The following is a 22,449-nucleotide window of genomic DNA, read 5'->3' on the forward strand; positions in this document are numbered from 1 at the left end:
GGTAATTATATAATTCACACAGTGCAATACGTGCAGGCTGCTCCACGGAGCGACCTTGCGGGATTATCAACGAGGCGAGGCGTGACACACGTGTCTCAGCATACCTCAGATCAAGTTTGAAAACCATCATCAACCGTGCATAAATTTGCATATTCGATCTTTTTTGACAAAGTTATGGCACTTTGAACTTTGGTAGGGGACATGTATTGCAGCGCAATACTCAGAATGCTTGTTCAAAATGATTAGCATCATTCTCACGTTATACATAGGTCTTGGTAGTTATTGGGTTTTTTTCAACAATATCAATCTCACATCATAATGAAGACATCATAGTCTGTGAAGAATTTTTGAAATTACATTTTACTTTTACCAACTCCATTGAGTATACATACATAAGACACCAGGTTTAATAGTTAAATGTTATAAAATGCTGTGTTAAGTAATCTTTCCCTTCCAGGCAGTGTGAAAGATACAGTACTATTTATTTTAAAGCTATAGTATGGCTGATAAGATATGCAATATTGATAAACCATGGTATTAATTACACTCAATGTTTTGGTCTTTGTTATGGTGAGGATACCACAAGAGCTTTAAAACTAAGATGTACCTGTTTCGTTATAGCAATGGAGGCCCAAACTGTAAACCCAGAATCAATGCTGAATTTTCAAAGAGCTCATGATACTAGTTACTGATCAAAAAAGGAGGAATCAGTATTACTCCGCAATTACACAAATGAACATCATGACCTTGAAGGTCACCTTCATTTAAAAAGGTCAAAAGACAGCCCTTGTCGGGCCATCCACCAAATGACTCACTGGAATAGGAATAAACGTCATGTCAATATCAGATGCCGTGGGAATAAAAGTTGAAAACTAAATATGTACTGATAATCATGAGGGTATGCTTGATCCATTCTGCACGGGTGTAATGCCAGATTGCTTTGACAAGAAAGACATCACGGTTGCTGATTGAGAGATGCATGTCCCAGTGATGGATGGGATTGCTCTTGGCTCTGCTGAGGTTGAGGAAGATGATGGGCCTTGAAGGTTGGGATTGAGCTTTGGACACGTTGCATGGCTGCAGGGTTTCCACCGTTCACCATTTACAGCAGCCTGTGATGGAAAAATAATAAAGTCAACTAGAACCGCGAGCAGTGATGATAGTCTTCTAGGCAAAATGGCCACCATACCACGTCACTGATTACGTCATCATTTTCAAGACATTTTCCTCATGAATAGTCGGTCATATGTGTAAATTTTGGTTTGGATCGGTAAAGTGGTTCTGTAGATATGGATTTCCAAATTATTTTCCTTAATTCCAAGATGGCCGCCATATTACAAATAATAGTCCCACATCAGTCGTTGATCATATGTATGACATTTCACATCAATCCGTTGAGTGGTACTCTGGAAAGGAGTATTTTATTTTTTTCCTTAAATTCAAGATGGCCACCATAACCATGTGACTGATGAAGTCATAGTTCAGAAAAAGTATTCCGCATGGAGAGTTGATTACACCGATGAAGTATCAAATTGATCTGTTGAGCTGTTCTGGAGAAAAGATGATTTAATTTTTTCCTTGAATCCAACATGGCCACGTTACCACGTGACTTATGATGTCATAGTTAGCAAAGTATTTTCCCCCATTCGTATGAAAACATATGTTTCAAGTTTTGTATCGATCGGATAAGTGGTTTTGGAGAAGTGGTTTTAAAGTTTTATTTTGAAATCCAATATGGCCGCCAAACCACGTGACCAATGAGGGGTTTTTTTCGCAAACTTTTATTCCCACGTCTGGGCGATAATGTTTGTAAAATTTTGCTTTGATCCGTTCAGCAGTTCTGGAAAAGAAGATGTTTAAAGGTTATGATGTCATAAGCAATGGTGGCCAATGTAAGTCAAAATTGCAAAAACAAAATTAATGATGCACCAAGTTAGATTGGTATCTATAATGAGTTAAAGTTTCGTAGAGCTAGCTATAACGGTTTTCTCGGACAAGTCAGTATGACAGCTGGTACTCTAAATTTAGTATAAATACCAATTACCGAGCATCTGAATGATGGTGTGCGTAAAATCTTGTTACATTTCCATTATTAGTATATGGTTCGATCTCCATGACTGATCAGTGGAAATTCTGCACCTTGCGATGGAGTGGGGGACCTGTCAAGGCCTAATTCTAACCTCGAAGCGTTCACAAGTTTTCAACACTCTGTCTGGGTCATGGGCGGATGCAGTGGCGTAGTGATGGGGGGCAGAGGGGGCGACCGCACCAGGCGTCGACTGCTTTCTTACAATGTTATCATTGTTTTTGTTATTTATTTTGTAAGAGCAATACCATGCGTTGGAAGAACCTATTAAACTGCTCGATACACCTTAACGTGGAGGCCTGTTCAGAAACATAGGAATTCTTCCGGATTCTTTGTAGTTAATAGCCGGCAAAGCCGGTGTTGTCAATAAACGCGTACGTATTATGTCGAAAACCAGATTATGCCTTGGCCTGAGAATTCCGAAGCTCAATGGAGGCCGCCATCTTGCGGATGCGGAAGTATGCATAACAAATTGAAAAACGTTCAATAGGAGTTTCTTTCACCCGTCGTTGTTTGATTCACAATCTTATGCACCTCTAATTTATTATTAAAATACTTTAAGACCAACCTCGGTCCGCACGGGCCTGGTTATCTTCAACGAAAAGCGTCACCAAACACCGGAACCAATGAGATTCGAGCATTTGAAAAAATATTTCTAAAACCAAATCACGCAATGGAGGCCGCCATCGACCGGATGCGGAAGTTTGCATAAAACAATTGCGAAAAAGTTCAATAGGAGTTTGTTTCACCCGTCTTTCTTTGATTCACAATCTAATGCACCACTAATTTGTAATTAAAATACGTTAAGACCAACCTCGTTATCTTCAACGAAAATCGTCACCAAACACCGGAACCAATGAGATTCGACCATTTGAAAAAATATTTTTTTAAAGCTTATTACGCGTTTCGGACGCTGAAAACGGCGTCAAATATTCTAAAATTGACGAAGAATTATTTTTTAGAAATAACGGCACTATCGTCTGATCTGTCGGCACTGATCTTACTGCAAGCTAACTTCTTCTGGTGGAGGAAGCCGCAGTGCCCGGAGAGAGCCAGCCCTGACACCGACTGAAGTTAGAAGACTACACACATACTGTGAAAACGTATGTTAAGCCTAGTTAAAATTTCTTAAAATAGGCCCTGAGCTAGCACATCGTATCGTTACTTCCTTAAGCTTCTTGTGACATTTATTGTATGTAGGTATTGGGGAGGACTGTCTGCTCTTCTCTTTTACAAGTCTTACCAGGTACGGTACCTACTACACCTACCTACTACCAACTACCTAACCTACTGATGCCATAGTGATGGGTAAAATAGTGGCAAGAGGCTTTGGCTTCGCCGGCCTATTGCGACTTTGCAGTCGGGTACTAGTAATAGTGGGTGGGGGGGGGGGGGGTGGGGGGGGGCTATGTACTCAATTTCAAGTTCTTGTGCAGTTCATGTTAATTTTGGGAAACCACTATAAATGTATTCTACTGGGTCCTACTAATCGGAAAAAATGATGGCCATTTCTTTCTGTTGACCTTTAGTGACCTTGACTCAAGGTCAAAGTTCAAACGTCATTACAGTGACCATACTTCATCCAAAGTATATCGACCTTGGTACCAAAATGTGGTAAATTTCACAAGGAACATTGGTTTTGACATTTGTTTCATCATTTGACCTTTCGTTTTTTGCAATATGCAAATGAGCTAATTAGAGACAAAAATATGCATAATTAGCATACCCTATTAAACATATATCCCGGTGATACATATAATGGCGAGTACATCCCGTCTCCAGAAAATGTTAATTGCTAGTAATTATTCACAAATGTATCCTGGGTCCTATTAGCTGACTGATGTCAATATTCTTGTGACTCTTGTGACCTTGAACTAAGGTCAAAGTTCAAAGAGCACATTTTGGCCACAATTCTACATTACCATGATTGTGTTCCTATGTGCATCTAATGGTTATTGTTGACACACATTGTAAAAAAAATTTGCACTGAGTAAACTGGAAACATGTTTTGCTTTTCGATTAGCTTCTTATATTGTTCACAACAAAGGATCCTCATAATCTTCTTCTTTTTCATCAATCAAATCAACAGCTGTTCACCACTATCTGTTATCTCCCCCCATCCATAACCTTGATCTTTTCTACCCCCGCTAATTTCACCCCAAATCCTCTTCTTTGAAATACCAACTTCTTTCCTGTAAGTCCTTGGTGTCCTTGTGTTTATACTTCTCCCACCCCCCCCCCCCCCCATGCCGCCTCCCCCCAAGCCCCCTCCCTCCCACACATTCCCAATGTCCCTGCTCTCAAATGTTGTGTTTATGTGCTTCCCCTTCTCTCCCCATCTTGTCTGCCGCTCCCCTTTTTATATACTTTGGTTGTTTGTCTGATTTGTTTGTGTGATAAGTGTTAGCTCTTTCACGAGCCTCGATTATGTATACAAAAAAAACCAAAGAGAATCCCAAAAGCATGTCCGTGGTCATTGTTAGTACAGTTGTCATCATCTGCACCACACACACATCTCTGTGCAGTTCATATTCTGTGATCTGCAAGAGCAGTGAGCTGCATTTTGTTGTCGTACATCCACACTTAACTAGGTGAGTGATGGCATATGGGGCAGGAAGTTGCTTTGTTGAGATGGCCACCAGACCATCACCTTCCACTTTCCACCCAAAGTCTGTCGCAGGTGGGAGCTGTGGGTCAGGCACGTAATCCTGGTTCCACACCATTGCTTGGTAGTGGGCATGCGCGAAAGCTTCTTCCAAAGCTCCTCAAGTCGGCAGCAACTTTTGAGCTTCTAATGTTTCTTTGTGAACAATCTCCAGCGGAGGTCGCCAACATTGGTGATGGATGTCCCTGGCTCGTACAACTTGTTCGATCCGAGTTATCATTTGAAAGTATTAAATAATTTGACTTACCATTGGGCACTAATAAAAATCAAGGTATGGATGAGGTTGACTGTAGACCTACATGTAGATACTACAGGTCATTGTATCTTACAAAAGCATTAATTCTTTATCTTAACAGGATTGGAGTCCTTCCCTGAAAAGAGCAAACAGAATATACGTGTGACGTGAACAAGCAAAGTGATTTGGACATCTGCCAGAATCAATTTTGTGTTTTTAGGCAACAAATTAAATGTTAAAAATACTAACAATGGCTAAAAACCCAACCAACATGAGCAAATGAGCATGACGAATCAACAGTATAAAGAAAAGCATTGGGAACTTGAATCCAAAAATCAATATTCCAGACATCCGACTTATTTTGCTTGGTCGCATCACATGGTTAAAATGACATTTGACATTTCACCTTGGGTCAAGGTAAGTAAAGTCAAGTACATGTCAAAGGTCAGTGAATATCAAGAACATGTCAACAGAAAACAATAAGCAACATATTTTTCCAGTTTAGGATCCAGCAGAACACATTTGAGATGGTAACTAATGATTGGCATTCAATAATAATGCGAAGTGATGGGATTTACGTGTACGGTGAAGACTATATGTTAATTATGCATATTTTTTTTTCTAATTAGGTCATTTGCTTATTAATTTGCATATTGCAAACATCTGAGAGGTCAAATGATGAAACAAATGTCATAATCAATGTTCCTTGTGAAATTTGCCACATTTTGCTACCCAGGTTTGATATACTTTGGATGAAGTATGGTCACTGTAATGACGTTTGAACTTTGACCTTGAGTCAAGGTCACTAAAGGTCAACAGAAAAAAATGGCGACATCATTTTTCCGATTGGTAGGACCCAGTAGAATACATTTATAGTGGTTGCCCAAAATTAACATGAACTGCACACGAACTTGAAATTGAGTACATATGCCCCCCCAATAATAAGCCTAATCACCCCAGGAGATCATAACTAAATCTATTCTCATTTTGAACAGATTCCAGGGCTCTGCTGCTGATCCCGCTGGGGAAGCTTAAGCTCTGTCATGTGGCCCCTCAATTGGAATTTCTGACGGTCACTGCCTGCAGGGGGCGATATTTTTGACCTTCGCCCCGAGCGCCACAAACCATCACTACGCCACTGGGTGGACGTACTTGTGGTTAACTACTGTTTTTATTTATTTCTGCCGTTCTATCTGAAGGCAGGTTCAGTGCTACTGGTTGTATGGCCGCAGTAGGCAGTTCGACCACCTGTAGTACAACTCAGGCTCAGTGCTAAAGCAGCGTCATGGCAAGGTTTACATTGGCTGGGTTGCCTTTGCCTTTTAGTCCGTGGGCTGAGTAGGGTTTACATGCACCCCCCCACAACTTAACCTCCCGGGTATGTCCATGTACCCCCCACCCTAGCGGTAGGAAAAACCATGTTAACAGAAAAAAAACTCATTCCCAAGGTACCTCCCACGCATATTTTGATGTTACCACCCCCCCCCCCCCCCCCCCCCCCCCCGTGTCAGTGATTTCCGAAAATTAGGGGTAGGCGAAATTCAAATGGCCATAACTTTTTACCTAGTCATCCTATGGTTGTATATGACCCCTCAAAATGTTTGTCCTGGGACACTCCTTACAATGATATGTGTTATATGCAAATGAGGTCACTAATGAGGTCACCAGAGGTCAAACTATGAGGGAATGAGTTTTTTTCTGTTAACATGGTTTTTCCTAACCCCTAGGGTGGGGGGTACATGGACATACCCGGGAAGTTAAGTTGTGGGGGGGGGGGGGGGTGCATGTAAACCCTACTCAGCCCACGGACTATTTCCAGTGGGAGTCACAGGAGGAATTTGGACTTAAAGAAGGGTGCTCGCCATCGTTCGCATACTCTTTGTGAAGAACACCGTGGGAGCGTTAAAGTTTATCATCTAATGCTGGCAGGCGGGCACCCGAGTTTAACGCCACATACATTGATGCCTCGTGCAGCATGCGAAACACCAGGATGACAATTTATAGCTCGGCCGAGATTCAAACCCAGCCGAGACAGCTCACAGGTAAGTGTGCGTACCTATAGGTTATCCTGCCAGCCAATTAATTAACAATTACTAAGTTATAAAACAAACTACTCCAAACAATACAAGAAAGTGCAAATGTTTAAAATTAGAATATAACATCTTCAATCTTCATCGAACATGTTGGATCATATCAGGAGGAAGCACAGGAAGTCAGTGGCCCCTTGATCATCCAGTGCCTCTTTTCAGGCCTTGTTATCCATTCACCCTCTCCCATTTGCATTGTTTACAGTCGGTCAGGGAGAAATACATGTATGTAGTGATAGAATAACGTGCCATAAATAGTCCTTACCATTAAGTAAACAACGCCAGCGATAGCAAAGCAGATAGCACCGAGGATGGTGGAAAGAAGGAAACCACCTGGCACCGCCACGCTGTAACAGACATCAGATACAGCAATTATAATACAAAAATAGAATCTTGAATTTCATCAGAGCGATCACTCACCAACTCTGAATGAAGGATATTTAATGTCCAAAAACGAATGCTGGCGGATGTGACAGCCAGCTTAACGTCCATGTGGGCGATGGTGCATTTCGTGATGGCCTCGCTGGCGAAGCGTCGCTTCAACAGCTTATACCTGGGCTCAAATGAAAACCTAAGGTAGACAGCTCAAGGCCAGGTACACACACGTCACAGCAGTCCTACCAACCCACATCTGTAGTATAATGTCAAAGTGCTGCAAGTTATATATCGGCAGCATTTGCACTTGTGACAAAAACAATTCTAGGGATAGTCCTGAATATATTTGCAGGTGTGCACTGAAAGTGGTGCTCACAGTATCAGCAGTATGGCACGGATGTAGTAGTTCGATGTGATTGGTCCGAGAGCCCCCAGAATCATAGCTAGATGGTGCTGGCCTCTGCAAAAATAAAAATGTACAAATTTAACAAACTCGTGCATCCACTCCCCACGGAAGAGGCAGGAAGGGTCATGTTAACATTTGTGGGTTATATACGTTACAGTAGCCAGGTTTAAGCGTGGTGTTGGCTTAGCGGTTAGGGTGCCGGCTTGGGATCCTAGGATATCGCTGGTCGATCGCTGAATTAACGCCAGGGGGGTTGATTCAGCCTGTCATCCTTCCGAGGTCGGCAAATTGAGTACCAGCTTGCTGGGATGAATGGTCACGGTGTGTACCCCGATTTAGAATAGGTACCCACCGTATCCTTGCGCATCGTAAGAGGCGACTAAGGGTTGACGTCAGGAAGGGCATCCGGCCATAAAAACATTGCCTCAAACAGGGAACCATGATTGTCATGGGGCCCGCAAGGCTAAACCCTGCTCTAGCGGGGAAAAATGGCCTCAAAACGATCATTCATTCATTCATATACGTTACAGTAGATCGACACTCAGGTCTGTTCGTCGGCACGATATGCATACATTGCCTCACGGATGTCGGGATTCCTCCAAATTTTTCAGTTTAGTGTTAAACAGCAGTAGCGACTGTTTTTAAAAGTTTTACTTCTGGGAGGCTTGCCCCCATGAAACGCCGCGTTAAGCTATTTATTCACATTAACACGGCGTTTGTCCAAGGAGGAAAAAATCCTTGGGGGAGAGCGCATATTATTAGTATTAATATTGTTTTGTAATAACATTAATATTATGCTATTATAATTCGTGTTGATATTACTTTTGTTATTGAAAACGAGCCTTGGAAAAACGCCACGCTAAGCTATCGTAATATGGATATACACCTCAACATGCACCCCCATTGGTGGAGAAAACCCCCAATGGGAAAGGAGGGGAGAAATCAAGTCGCTACAACCTCCACTGTGTGACCCTTTGTCCTCCTGGCAAGTTTGTTTGCAATTGGATAATCAACGGCCGAATGCATTGCGATCAAAAAAAGACAGCCAGGCAGAATAAGAAGACTGTGGCGGACACGAAAGCCCACTGGCGTGGTGACATCATTCCGCGCACCAAGTGGGCGGCGGCCACGCCCGAGGGGTAGGCGTGGCCTGAGGATATACACGGGGTGCGCAGCCCGGAGCGCGCTAGTGTTACAGTGAGCTCCTGAAATAAAGACGCTTATAAGTTACCGCTTGTCTGCTTCCTCCTTGGTCGCAAGCAGCGCGCGTAACGCCGCGCTTTACTGGTGTTTGACGCCATCCACGGCCTGTCCCACCCGGGCGCGAGGGCCTCCCAAAGGTTGATCGCCGACAAGTTCGTCTGGCATGGCCTCCGGAAGGCCGTCCCCGGCTGGGCCAGGACGTGCCGCGCGTGTCAGCGCGCCAAGGTGCACCGGCACACCCAGGCCCCCTTGGCCCCGTTCACGGTGCCGGAACGCCAGTTTGACCACGTCCACGTGGACCTGGTGGGACCTCTGCCCCCCTCGCGGGGTTTCACCCACGTCCTCACCATGGTGGACCGCACCACCCGGTGGCCGGAGGCCGTGCCCTTGGCGTCGACGACGGCGGCAGACGTCGCGCAGGCTTTCATCGCCACCTGGGTCACCCGGTTCGGCGGCCCCTCAGACATCTCGTCCGACCGCGGCCCCCAGTTCACCTCGGAGCTCTGGGGGGCGGTCGCGCAGGGGCTCGGAGTCCGGCTGCACCGAACCACGGCCTACCACCCCCAGGCTAACGGCCTGTGTGAGCGATTTCACCGCTCATTGAAGGCGCGCTCCGGGACACCCTCCGCGACGGCGGTTGGGTCGACAGGCTCCCCTGGGTCCTGCTGGGCCTCAAGACGGTGCCCAAGGAGGACCTGCGCGCATCCGCGGCGGAGTTGGTCTTCGGGCAACCGCTGCGGGTGCCGGGCGAGTTCCTCCCCGACTCCACGGCACCATGGTCCGCGGCACAGCAGCGCTCCGCTCTGCAAGAGACCGCCCAGAGGTTCGCCCCGGTGCCAACGGCATGCCACGGGCACCCACCGACGCACGTCGCCCCGGAGCTTCGCATGGCGGAGTACGTCTTCGTCCGCCACGATGCCCACCGGACACCACTGCGGCCCCCGTACGACGGGCCTTTCCGCGTGCTGGAGACCGGGGCGAAGCACTTCACCCTGGACATCGGCGGTACTCCTGACCGCGTTTCTGTAGACCGCCTCAAGCCGGCCCACCTCGACGTGGACCATCCACCGCCAGTGGCCCGACCCCCGCGTCGGGGCCGCCCCCCTGCGGGCGGACCCCCGGCACCGCCCAGCCCCGCCGCCACGCCGCCCCCCGGTCCTGCACCCATCCCAGGGGCAGCCAGGGGCATCCCACCTGGCATCCCTGCACCCCGGACGCCGCCGATCGCCAGGGGGCGCTTCGGCCGGATCATCCGTTTGCCCCGCAAACTGGCCCTCCAGGTGCGCGGGAATTCTGGGGGGGCGCGTGTGGCGGACACGAAAGCCCACTGGCGTGGTGACATCATTCCGCGCACCAAGTGGGCGGCGGCCACGCCCGAGGGGTAGGCGTGGCCTGAGGATATACACGGGGCGCGCAGCCCGGAGCGCGCTAGTGTTACAGTGAGCTCCTGAAATAAAGACGCTTATAAGTTACCGCTTGTCCGCTTCCTCCTTGCTCGCAAGCAGCGCGCGTAACGCCGCGCTTTAAGACCACTGTTTTTGCATGTTCAGATCCATGTGATGCCAAAACAGTTTCCTCGGCCATGGGACACAATCCTGGATGGGTCGCCACTCCGATGCAGGATACTCGAATGGCTCATTCTTCCCAGTAAGCTGGTACTCATTTTGACAACCTCAGAAGGATGACAGGTTGAGTCAAAAACCCACCTGGTGTTAATTCAATGGCAAGACAGAGGTTTGATCTCAGGACCTTGGAGATCTCAAGCCAGCCATCTTAACCATTAAGACAACACCAGGCTTATGACAGACACCAAATTGAATATTTTAGGATGATTATCTTGGCTATTAATGCATCTATATTTTGTAAATTTCTCACGAAGAAATGCAAGAAGCACCTGCTCCCTGTGGTAGGGGGAAGGGAGCGAGGAGGCGGGGTGGGGGGGAGTTTGTTGGAGGTGGCCATCCCAATTCTTATTATGTTTCCATGCACGCCCAAAGAACAAGCCTGGTGTTGGCTTAGCGGTTAGGGTGCCGGCTTGGGATCCTAGGATCCTGAGATTGAATCCCGGACGATCGTTGAATCAACGCTAGGGGGGTTGACTCAGCCTGTCATCCTTCCAAGGTCGGCAAATTGTGTACCAACTCACTGATAATTGGGGGCACTGCATCAGCGGCACAAATGCGCTTCCAGAAAAATGATGCAAACCAGCGGCCACAGCTGCATATGAAACAACAACAACAACCCAAATAACAACCAACAGTTTTCAACTTATTTCCTCCAGTGGTTTAGGAGTGAATCAGCGGTTTAGGAGTGCATCAGCGGTTTAGGAGTGCATCAGCGGTTTAGGAGTGCATCAGCGGTTTAGGAGTGAATCAGCGGTTTAGGAGTGCATCAGCGGTTTAGGAGTGCATCAGCGGTTTAGGAGTGCATCAGCGGTTTAGGAGTGCATCAGCGGTTTAGGAGTGCATCAGCGGTTTAGGAGTGCATCAGCGGTTTAGGAGTGCAGCAGCGGTTTAGGAGTGCATCAGCGGTTTAGGAGTGCATCAGCGGTTTAGGAGTGCATCAGCGGTTTAGGAGTGCATCAGCGGTTTAGGAGTGCATCAGCGGGTTAGGAGTGCATCAGCGGTTTAGGAGTGCATCAGCGGTTTAGGAGTGCATCAGCGGTTTAGGAGTGCATGAGCGGTTTAGGAGTGCATCAGCGGTTTAGGAGTGCATCAGCGGTTTAGGAGTGCAGCAGCGGTTTAGGAGTGCATCAGCGGTTTAGGAGTGCATCAGCGGTTTAGGAGTGCATCAGCGGGTTAGGAGTGCATCAGCGGTTTAGGAGTGCATCAGCGGTTTAGGAGTGCAGCAGCGGTTTAGGAGTGCATCAGCGGTTTAGGAGTGAATCAGCGGTTTAGGAGTGCATCAGCGGTTTAGGAGTGCATCAGCGGTTTAGGAGTGCATCAGCGGGTTAGGAGTGCATCAGCGGTTTAGGAGTGCATCAGCGGTTTAGGAGTGCAGCAGCGGTTTAGGAGTGCATCAGCGGTTTAGGAGTGCATCAGCGGTTTAGGAGTGCATCAGCGGTTTAGGAGTGCATCAGCGGGTTAGGAGTGCATCAACGGTTTAGGAGTGCATCAGCGGTTTAGGAGTGCATCGGCGGTTTAGGAGTGCATCAGCGGTTTAGGAGTGCATCAGCGGGTTAGGAGTGCATGAGCGGTTTAGGAGTGCATCAGCGGTTTAGGAGTGCATCAGCGGTTTAGGAGTGCCACAGCTTCTTCTGTGGAATGTTTTGGGGTCCCAGCTGGTGTTGGAAGGTAGTTCGGAGGTTTTATAAGTTCATCAATAAAATTATGATTTTGAAATACCATCACCAGAGGACCTGGGTTTGATTCCTGGTCTGGGTGTGTAATTTTTCCCACATATGTCAATTAATTATTCATAATCCTGTTCATTTATATTATTGTGTTACTATGCCCCAAGTTTTTTTTAAACTATTTTGGGTTTTTTTTGGGGAGGGTTTGTTTTGGAAAGAGTTTTTTTTGTTTCAAAACACTCGAGTTTTTTTTTTTCTTTGGGGACAATGGTTTATACCAGGAGATCAAGAACTATTGAACATCTAAAGAATGACTTCAGAAACTAATATGCTAAAATTGGTGTCAATAAAAAGAAACGTTCAAAGAAACCTAATACATGAATTGATATGGGAATGTGTGCCCATGTAAGTTACTCATAATTTGAGTAATTACTATCATGAAATTGTAAAATAAATATCACTCGGACTACATGGTACATTTCCAATCAACTTTGCATCCGGTGTATTAAAATGTCAGATAAAACTAGAGCAATGTGACTGCGTCACCAATATGCCTCCTCGTAGTCCCTGTGCATGACAACGGATAGATGCCCTCATTGACCGTCCTAAAAATAAACAAGTTTGGCTTAAATCCCTTCAGCTGTTCTCAAGCATCAGATTTTCCCCAGCCATGACGGGTTCCACATCGATCGGTGAAGTGGTTTCAGAGAAGGGTTTTTTTTTAAATATCGGCTTTCAAGCTAATATGGCTGCCACACCACATGACAAATGACATCAAAAATATACACTCTGCATATGTATACTCTGCATATGTAGTCCCTGGTGTTGGGCTAGCGGCTAGGGTACCGGCTTAGGATCCTAGGATCCTGGGTTCGAATCCCGGTCAATCGCTGAATTAACGCCAGGGGGGTTGACTCAGCCTGTCATCCTTCCGAGGTCGGCTAATTGAGTACCAGTTCACTGGTAATTCCCTGCTTGTCGTTAAAGGCGGCAAAAAGGGTTGGCGTCAGGAAGGGCATCCGGCCGTAAAACATTGCTTCAAAAAGGGGACCGAAAAACAACAACAACCACAGTTCCCGAAAAAGGCCAACCCCCGCTTGCGGGGAAAAATGGCCTCTAAAGGTGGTTTCTTTATATGTATGGGTAGGGGATCACGTTTGTGAAGTTTCGTGTTGATCGGATAAGGTTAGTTTTTCTATCCAAGATGGCAGCCAAACCACGTGACCAACGACGTCGTAATTTTCAAACTATATATGGTGTTAGATGACATTTGTAAAGTTCCTTATTTAATTTGTTTGATGACATTAAATTGATAGGGTAAGCTGTTTCCGAGATATAATTATTTTATATTTTCCTTCAACTTTTACTCGCCATGCCGAGTCGATGACACATGTAAAGTTTTGAGTTGATCGCTTTGGTGGTTTTGGAGATGTTTTTTAAGGTTTAAGGTTAAATTCAATATGGCTGCCAAACCATGTGACCTATGACGTTATATATGTAATATTTCAATACAAATGGGTCATAGATCATGTGCATTCAATTTCATATTTTTAGGATGTCATTCGATTAAAACATTTATGGATGGTATAGCGCTTCACCGATGATGTCATCATTGCTTTTGTTCCACATTGGGAGTACTTGACAATGTGCCATGTTTCAAAATTTTTCCTTTCAACAGTTTCCAATAAATACTTTTTTAATTATTTGTGTTTAAACCAAGATGGCTGCCATACCACGTGACCTACGATGTCACAATTGTCAAAAAAACATTCTACATGGGCATCACTCCTATCCTGAAAGGTTCACCTCATTTGGACATGTGGTTGCTGAGAAAAACGAGGTTTAGACATAAGTACAGATGGACGGACAACCTGAAAACATCATTCCCCCGGCCACCTTCGGGGGCGGAGGCATAAAAATATATATAATCAAAGTGCTCAAAAACAAACAGTTGTCAAACCCAACTCTAAATAAATATTAAATGTGAACAGGTATGATGCAACACGACAACAGATACCTGCGCTCGGTGTTAACTCCATGAGGATGGTGAGTGCGTGGATATTCCAACAGCAGAACAAGCACTCCAGACAGGCTGAACCAGGACAGGTGAATGAATTATCATAAGGACACCAGTGAAGGTGAAAGACCATCTTTAAAATATGCATGGAGTTCTCTTTAATGTTTACATTTAAGCAATTGTCTTATGGTGCTGTGACCCCAGGTACGAATCCCATACATCACGTCGACCGACCCAATTTTTCCAAAATGTCCGTTATCCATATCTTCCAAGATCCAAAGCTGGCAGACAAAGTTCTAAAAACAGCTTTATTGGACCGATCAGATCGACAAAGGGAATAACTGGGTGTTTTTTTGGCAAAAAAGATGAGATCCAGAACATTTTGTCCATTTGATCCACCACATGAGTTTGTATTCCGACCAATAAAGGACGGGTTGGTATCAACTTAGTTTGGAAAGCAACAGACTGTCCTATCAGCCCTCTGTTTTCAATTCAAAATGTTCCCGCTTATCCAATGCTTTTCCCTAAACCGCAACCAAGCGACTCTTGGGTCTGATAAACAATGTTCCACAAATGGGAAAGAATAGGGAAAAGATAGGGAAAGAATGGAGTGGAGGTGCATGCAGTAGGCATGGATTTTGGGAGCTTAACAAGGTGGGAGGTTGCTGGAAGCATCCATGCACCTTGGAGGAAGTGGGAAGGGAGGGCGGGAGGGATTGAAGGAACAAAATCTATCTATGTTTTGCAGGAATGGATAAGTCTAGCACATATCGAGTCAAGAAAAGGTTCGGTCGGTAATATTTCCTGACTCTGAGGTATTTGTCCGATTTTGATGGGAATGCATATGGGCCTTATACAAATACAATTCGTGCTGACAATCTAAACCTGGGAGGAAGTAAAGGAAAGGAAGGAAAAGCATAAAGAAATACTGCTGTCCCCTATGGGCCGGCTCGGCTGCCTCACATCTTGCTCGGCTTGACACTGTAGAAACTAAAGCTTTCAAGATCATCGGAATCTCTCGCAATGAAGCCGAGTCTTTGGGCCTATCACTTTGTCATCGCCGACAGGTCTCTCACTTCTTCCACCTCCTTTCTGGTCTTGCACCCTCCGCCCTCTCTGTGCTCTGCTCCCGCTCCCCCAAGTATCTACTGGACGCACGCGAACCACCAGCAACCCCTTCCTAGTGAAACTGCCCAAATCCAGAATCCCGACTCACCTCCACTCTTTTATTCCTCCTTTTGCCCACCTGTGGAACCGCCCTCCAAACTCGCTCTAGGTCTTCAAGGCAGCTGTTCACCACCATCTCAAGTCATTCTCATCCAAAATCATATTTTCTACATCTATTAAGTTAGCCGCCCCTACCCATCCCTCCTAAAATTTTGCTTATGTATCCATCTTGTCGACCCCTTGAGTTCTCCCCTATCCCTCATCGTTACCTGCATCCCTTGTTTGTCCGACTCCATCTACTTTCTGCTGTTGGTGCTTACCCTTTCCATTCCCCTTATAGTGCTGTCTTGATCTGTTCGGTGTCCTAGCTCTTCCATGAGCCGAGACCATGTATTAAAAAAAAAATGAAATAAAACTGCTGAGATTAAAATACGTATTAAAATTGAAGAACCCATTGAACAAGGAAGAAAAGGAAGACATCTAATCTTCAGTTCGACATATCCAGTATGGTATGTTCTGATTCTCATGTACACATCATGCTCTGTTCCAGAGTGTCAGTGTTGCTGATGCTGTTTCTTGGCAATGATCATGGTTTGAACAACGTACAAAAATGTACGAATGTACAATGTGAACATTGTGAACGGAGTGAAGTGAAATGACGGAGTGAACTCCATTCAATGTACAATGTGCACTGAGTGGGTTCATCAAAAATGTTGTGGTCTGAGAGGGTCATTAACCAGTGTGGCAGCTACATTCAAATGTAAGGTGTGCACAGAGGGAGCTGCAGATGTGGGAAATGTTGAGTTGGATCTTGGAGACGGCGTGAAGCTGGAAGGTGTGAAAAACATTTTGCTACCTCGGAGACATGCTGAATGGAGAAGGCGGATCAGGCTCGGCAACGGTTGCCAGAGTGAAATGTGCATGGAAGAAGTTTCGGGAACTGAGTGGCGTGCTGATGAGGAGGGGAGTGTCTTTGAAGCTGAAGGGAAAGGTGTATGCTGCATGTGTGAGAAGTTTTATGATTTATGGGAGTGAGACATGGGTAATGAACGTAGAGCAGCAACGAAGGCTGGAAAGGGTGGAAATGCGAATGGTTCGGTGGATGTGTGGAGTATCGTTGAGAGAGAGGAAGACAAATGATGAATTGCGAAAGATGATGGGAATAGAGCCTGTGATGGATGCTGTGAAGAGGAACAGGTTGAGATGGTTTGGTCATGTGTTGAGGAAGGATGAAAGTGACTGGTTGAGAAGAATGATGGAAATGAATGTAGAAGGAAGTAGAGGACGGGGAAGACCGAGAAAGACTTGGCTAAAGATGGTGGAAGAAGAAATGTGGGCAAGGGGGTTAACAAGGGGAGATGCAGAAAATAGGGCAAAATGGAGAAGATCATCATGGGGACCGCAAGGCTAACCCCCGCTCTAGCAGGGAAAATGGCCTTAAAATGCATGTTGTTGTTGTTGATATATATATATATATATATATATATATATATATATATATATATATATATATATATATATATATATATATACATACATATATATACATATATATATATACATATATATATATATATATATATACATATATATACATATATATATATATATATACACATATATATATATATACATATATATACATATATATATATATACATATATATACATATATATACATATATACATATATATACATATATATATATATATACATATATATTATATATACATATATATATATATATACATATATATTATATATACATATATACATATATATACATATACTGTATATATATATATATATATATATATATATATTGCATTTGTGTGAATAACAAATAAATAGTTAATTAAAATAGATAAATCCAATATGCAGCACGTTGTGCTGTTGGTACATCAAAATATAAGGTTTCGGAAATTTGATTCAAACACAGTTGGTTTGTATGTCCTGGGAGGGGAATGTTTGAGTAGGGAGGTGAAATATTTACATGGCCATTAAACTGCTCCCTATGAAAAAAACATGTCATCAATGTAAAAATACCTTGCTACCAGGAAGTTCGAAAACAGGATAAACGAGAAAACAGGATTTTAAAGAAAAGCCACGTTGACACAGCAAGCCACTGGATGGCTAATACAGGGTCGACAGCCAATGAGGGCACAAGGATACATGGCATAGACAGCCAAGGTCCACCTGTGGAACTGCCCTGCAATAGCAACAACGCCTCCGAGGATGAAAACTGCAACAGACACAGCACAACACCTTACAGGTATATTCATGCAGGTGACAGTCAAACATTGAGACGATTCTTCTTCAAAAACAACCATAATTATTCCCACGCTCTTGTGGGGTCAGACGGGGGAAGCCTGGTCAAAGTCTTTCACGAACAGGCTGGCTAGGCGTGACGTTCGACTACGATTAGGGCAGGAATTTGTTCAGGGTGATGGGTGACTCCATTTATATTAATATTAAGGGTCGCTTTTTGTTCACCATTACGATAGCAGATTATGAGAAACTTCAGCACAGCTTCATTACCGAGGGGAATAAATATAAACAGGCCAATGTCGGACATGACTACGAAATAAGGCGACAAAAGGCGAACTTACTCACTGCAGAAGCCAAAGCCTGCTCGTTTGCCCAAATCGCCCACTCTCTCGTCGACCTCATTTCTTTGAACAATTCGAATAAACAACTCGTTTGAAAAAACTTCCCGAAGTCTTCGTGAAACTTTTAAATGTTTGTCCTTGGCTCCTTGACCACGCCTCTTTAGCGTTACCATAGTACCCATACCGACGTCTCTTGCGGACCACGTCCCCTTTTTCCTTTCGCTGCGACGTGTATCGGTGTATGTGTATATGTTACGAGTACAATAATAATAGTTTCTTTCTTTCTTCGGTTTTTTTATTCCTTTGAGTCTCCTTGGATATTCAACATTTACATTTCGATGACATTTATCCGTAACGAGTAAAGCGGGCGGTGTATAGCCTCACAAACGATACTTCCGGCTCGTATTCGAGGTTACGTTCCAAATGAATATTTAATCAATAAAAACAAATGCGTAAGAAGGATTTGGGCTCGGATAAATCGATATGACGGGTATGAATTAAATAATAATAAAAAGGGATTTCTTTCGACGAGGTCGATTTTGGGTTCTTCGATTGTGGACGAGGAAGAGGAATATAAAGAGGAAGAGGAAGAGAAAGAAGACGGAATGTCTAGAGGCTATTTCTCCGATATGGATTTCGTCGAAGAGGAGTTCACGGTTCCTCGATGTTCCGAGTCACGGCTCGACGCTCTCACCACCAGGGTACACGCCGTTTATCGAGTTGTGGTGGAGCAACAACGCGGTCCGCCTGACCTGGCGATATGGTTACGTTTACTTGGGCCGCAGGAGGCCGTTACCAAGGCCAAGGTGGGTTCGTTTGGCGGTTTTTTTCGTTTTTTGTTTTTTTTTAAGTGAAAGAGCATTTTAAAAACCGAACCCAAAGTCTCCTTATTCCGGTATTGCGTCAGTTTATACACGTTTGGCCTTGCAGGAGGAACGAGAGGCATTCACACTCGTCTAAAAATTAACAAGTCCAGCTTGGGTTCAAGTGTCCATTAAAATGACACAATCAGTAAAAAAAACATTGAAGAGGTTTGTTTTAGAATTTAGACGATAATATCCCTGACACATTAGCACAAAAATAAAACGACAACGGCACTCAGTAGAGAGAGAGCATACCTGCGCCAGGTGAACAGTTTACGTTTTGTATCCCAGAGTAGATCAGAAAGTCACAATACAGAATCGCATTTAATCAAAATCATCCGTCCACAACCTTTTGAGATTTCCTGCTGTGCATCGTTTTTTGCCCAATGTCCCAATGGTGAAGAATCGCTTGAAACTTTCTACTAGCCGGATCCGGATCTTCACAAAAATTGAGATGCGGGCAACAGTTATACGTTGATTTTGAGCCAGGCCCAGGTGACCCAAGCTCAGAGCTAATCCTCAAGTAGTTATCTATTTCGCTAGAATACCAGCAGAGCCTACCTGTACCTGTCGCTTCACTGACGGACCAATTGGTCGTCCTGTTTGCCACAAATTGCTATATTTGTTCACTGCGTCTGTATTGAGTCCGTGGATCACGATAACTCGACCGACGTGTGGGAATGTATGACGAGTTTACGAAGTGCCCTCAGGTCTATTATATTGATCTGGCTCAATGTGGCTTCGTTTGCCATATGCCCCGAGAGCGGTTTGCATTCTCGTAAGATAGCCAATTGATGTCCCAGCAGCGAGCCGGGTGTCCTGCACCACGCAGTCTCCATAATGTTTTTGTTCTGCACGAACTGGCCGCAGCACAGCGACAGCCAACGGATCCTGCAGAAGCGGCCCGTGAACGCATCGCCACGGCTTGGCCTTCAAGTTTGGTGGCTTCATGGCCCCAACAGACTCTCGTAATACGAGTCGTATAATAGTCCGGCAGCTAAGCTAAATATAGCATAACAATTGTGCATTTTGTGAGGAAAGCACCAAAGTTGGCACACTAGTAGACTATCATATTATGAAAAGATCTGGATATTGGGCCATCTCAGATTCAGAGATTTGATTTTTGCAAGATTTGCAGATTTGCAAGCTGAGATTGCAACGCCAGGAACGGCCGACTCCTTCCTGCGAGCTGCCCACGTCACCCGCACAAGAAGAGCTCATCAAATCACTGCAGCGGCACTGCACCTCCTGCAACACCGTGCGTATGAACGCCACTGTATGACATATGCTGATGATGCAGAAGACCTGCCTGAGTTCGAAGACTGGTGTCACCAGAGAGGAGAAGACATTCCCAACTTTCAGTACTGGGCAACTGTGCTGGAACTAGAGATGTTGGTACTGGTCTACGTGCGTTCTCTGCGGCAGGCTTCATTCACGATGTACCTTGATGCACTGACGGAACTGGTCCCATGGTTCCATGCCTTAGACCACACACGCTATGCCAGGTGGGTCCCTGTTCACCTGAGGGACATGGTTGCACTCCCAATGAAGCACCCAGATTTAGCCAGAGAATTCAGAGCTGGCAACTTCACTGTACAGAAGACGAAGAAGGTGTTCTCTTCGATCCCAATCGAATCGAAATCTTGCAAAAATCAAATCTCTGAATCTGAGATGGCCCAATATCCAGATTTTTCATAATATTGTTACAGATACGACTTTGATGGTATGGTGGGCCGAGCGGGATGGCCGCCGTATCCGTACAAGTTACCCGATTGTGCCCGAACGTTGACTAGCCGCGCTATGCTGGCTCAATAAGAAAAAGAAGACACCCGGCTGGATTACAATCACACAATACGACACCAACGTTTCGATTCTCAAGTATATTCGTACGGAAAAGGTTAGATTACAGGGGCTAGAGGTATATTACAGGAAGACAGGCACTTAGACACACTCTTATATTAACCCCGGACAGACGACAGACACACGGGACAAAATGCTGACTCACACGGGGGTTGATGAAAAGGAAAGGCAGGTCGCGATGGCTCAAGGTGCACTCTTGGCTCAAGGCAGAATCGACTCGGTCCGGTCCAGAGATGCGGGGAGGTATCGTCGCGCTGGGGGTGGCGGTGGCTTCTCTCTCCAGTCTCCAAGCTGAGGCGCATCTGTTTCAGCGCTCGCAGGTCCGTCTTTCTCCAGCTGGGGGCGAATCTGACGTCACGTCCGGCAAGCGGCTGCGTATATCCGGCGGGGAGTGACACGCCCTCGGCTCGTTAGCTCCGCCTCGTGGAATCGGCACGCTGCTTCTCATTGGGTGCGTGCGGGGGGGTTACTGGCTCCGCCCCCGACGAGGAGCTGACAGCCAGCCCCTTCGGGGTAACCCCGTGGAGCGCATGGTCTGGAGCTAATCGAGCCGGTGTGAGGACGCATCCTCCCCCGCTCCGCCGCCATCCCCTCTGTTGTTGTTGTAATTGTTGTTGTAGTTGTTGTTATTGTTGTTGTTTGGGGAAGAAGATGGGAGGAGGTATGGGAAAGGTCCTAAACTCACTACTGATGCCATATAATCACATTCTGGTGCAACGAAGAGTCATAATTAATGGAGACGAGGCCTTAACTGACATAGAATAAGAATAACTAGGAAGATGTCCGAAAGTTGTCTACGTGTGGTGCGGTGGACCTGGGCACGACATTTAATGGGGGAATAAGGGGAAGGTCGGCTCTACTGATTGTTATTTACATGCAATGGGACTAGGGAATGGGGGACTGGGGAAAGTTGGGGAGTATTAGAGAAAATAGGGGAATATTTACAAGCGGATATGGAGGCCAAATTCCATATTCGCAACATTGCACCCTTCTCTACCCTCGGGGCGTCCCGACCCGATAAATTTTTACCTACTTTAGTGTGGCACGCAATGTAGTTCCCTCTACTATTAACTCTACCCTGAGTGCGACAGTTTTACAGATATTCACAAATGAGTAAATATGTCCCCCTGCGACGTTGCACCCTTCTCCTCACAGAAACACACCCACAGGATAACCGAATCCGGAAAGAATTCTCAAACTAAACATACAGCCGGTAGGGAGCATTATTTACAAGACTACGCTGCTATTTACACTACGATCCAGGACCTGTTTTTGGAGGGACACATGCAGATGTTATGCATAGAGAGAGAGCGCGCTTGCCAACATCGATACACCAACCCACGAGTGCTCTGTGGCCGACGGCCTTTAATAACGTGCAGAGCACCCTTCCCGAGCATCAACAGCACCACCCCACCACCAATCGGTGCAGTCACCATTGTTCATTGGTATAAAAATAAATTCGACAACCCCTAACCCTGCAGGTGTCTCTTGCTCTTCTTGTGGTGCACTTGGTGGTGTTAACTATTAGTGGTTCACCTGTATGGCATAGGTGCCACGTTGACCCATAGGTCCATCCCCGGGTG

At 45.4% G+C, this 22,449-nt stretch overlaps 2 protein-coding genes across 3 annotated transcripts in view; one reads left to right on the top strand and one right to left on the bottom strand.

Moving 5' to 3' along the window:
* Positions 1-341: 341 nt before the first annotated feature.
* On the bottom strand, positions 342-18,317 carry LOC137428904 (cytochrome b-245 light chain). The gene is made up of 6 exons (XM_078780794.1): positions 18,148-18,317; positions 17,707-17,776; positions 14,367-14,441; positions 7,825-7,908; positions 7,339-7,420; positions 342-1,112 (listed from the first exon to the last, which is right to left on the bottom strand). Exons 1-6 carry the CDS (start codon positions 18,314-18,316, stop codon positions 891-893), a joined length of 702 nt encoding a protein of 233 aa, XP_078636920.1. The 5' UTR covers position 18,317; the 3' UTR covers positions 342-890.
* A 253-nt stretch (positions 18,318-18,570) lies between these two features.
* LOC137428903 (NEDD4-binding protein 1) overlaps positions 18,571-22,449 on the top strand; it is a 79,555-nt gene continuing 75,676 nt past the window's right edge. The window contains exon 1 of one of the 2 annotated variants that reach the window (XM_068118764.2): positions 18,571-18,949. In XM_068118764.2, coding sequence (XP_067974865.2) covers positions 18,749-18,949 — 201 coding nt within the window. In that variant the 5' untranslated portion in view covers positions 18,571-18,748. The remainder of the gene's footprint in view (positions 18,950-22,449) is intronic. The other variant, XM_068118765.2, reaches the window with a different exon arrangement.

The sequence above is a fragment of the Myxine glutinosa genome, chromosome 6 (genome assembly GCF_964187855.1).
Source record: "Myxine glutinosa chromosome 6, kmMyxGlut1.1, whole genome shotgun sequence".
Classification (NCBI taxonomy): domain Eukaryota; kingdom Metazoa; phylum Chordata; class Myxini; order Myxiniformes; family Myxinidae; genus Myxine; species Myxine glutinosa.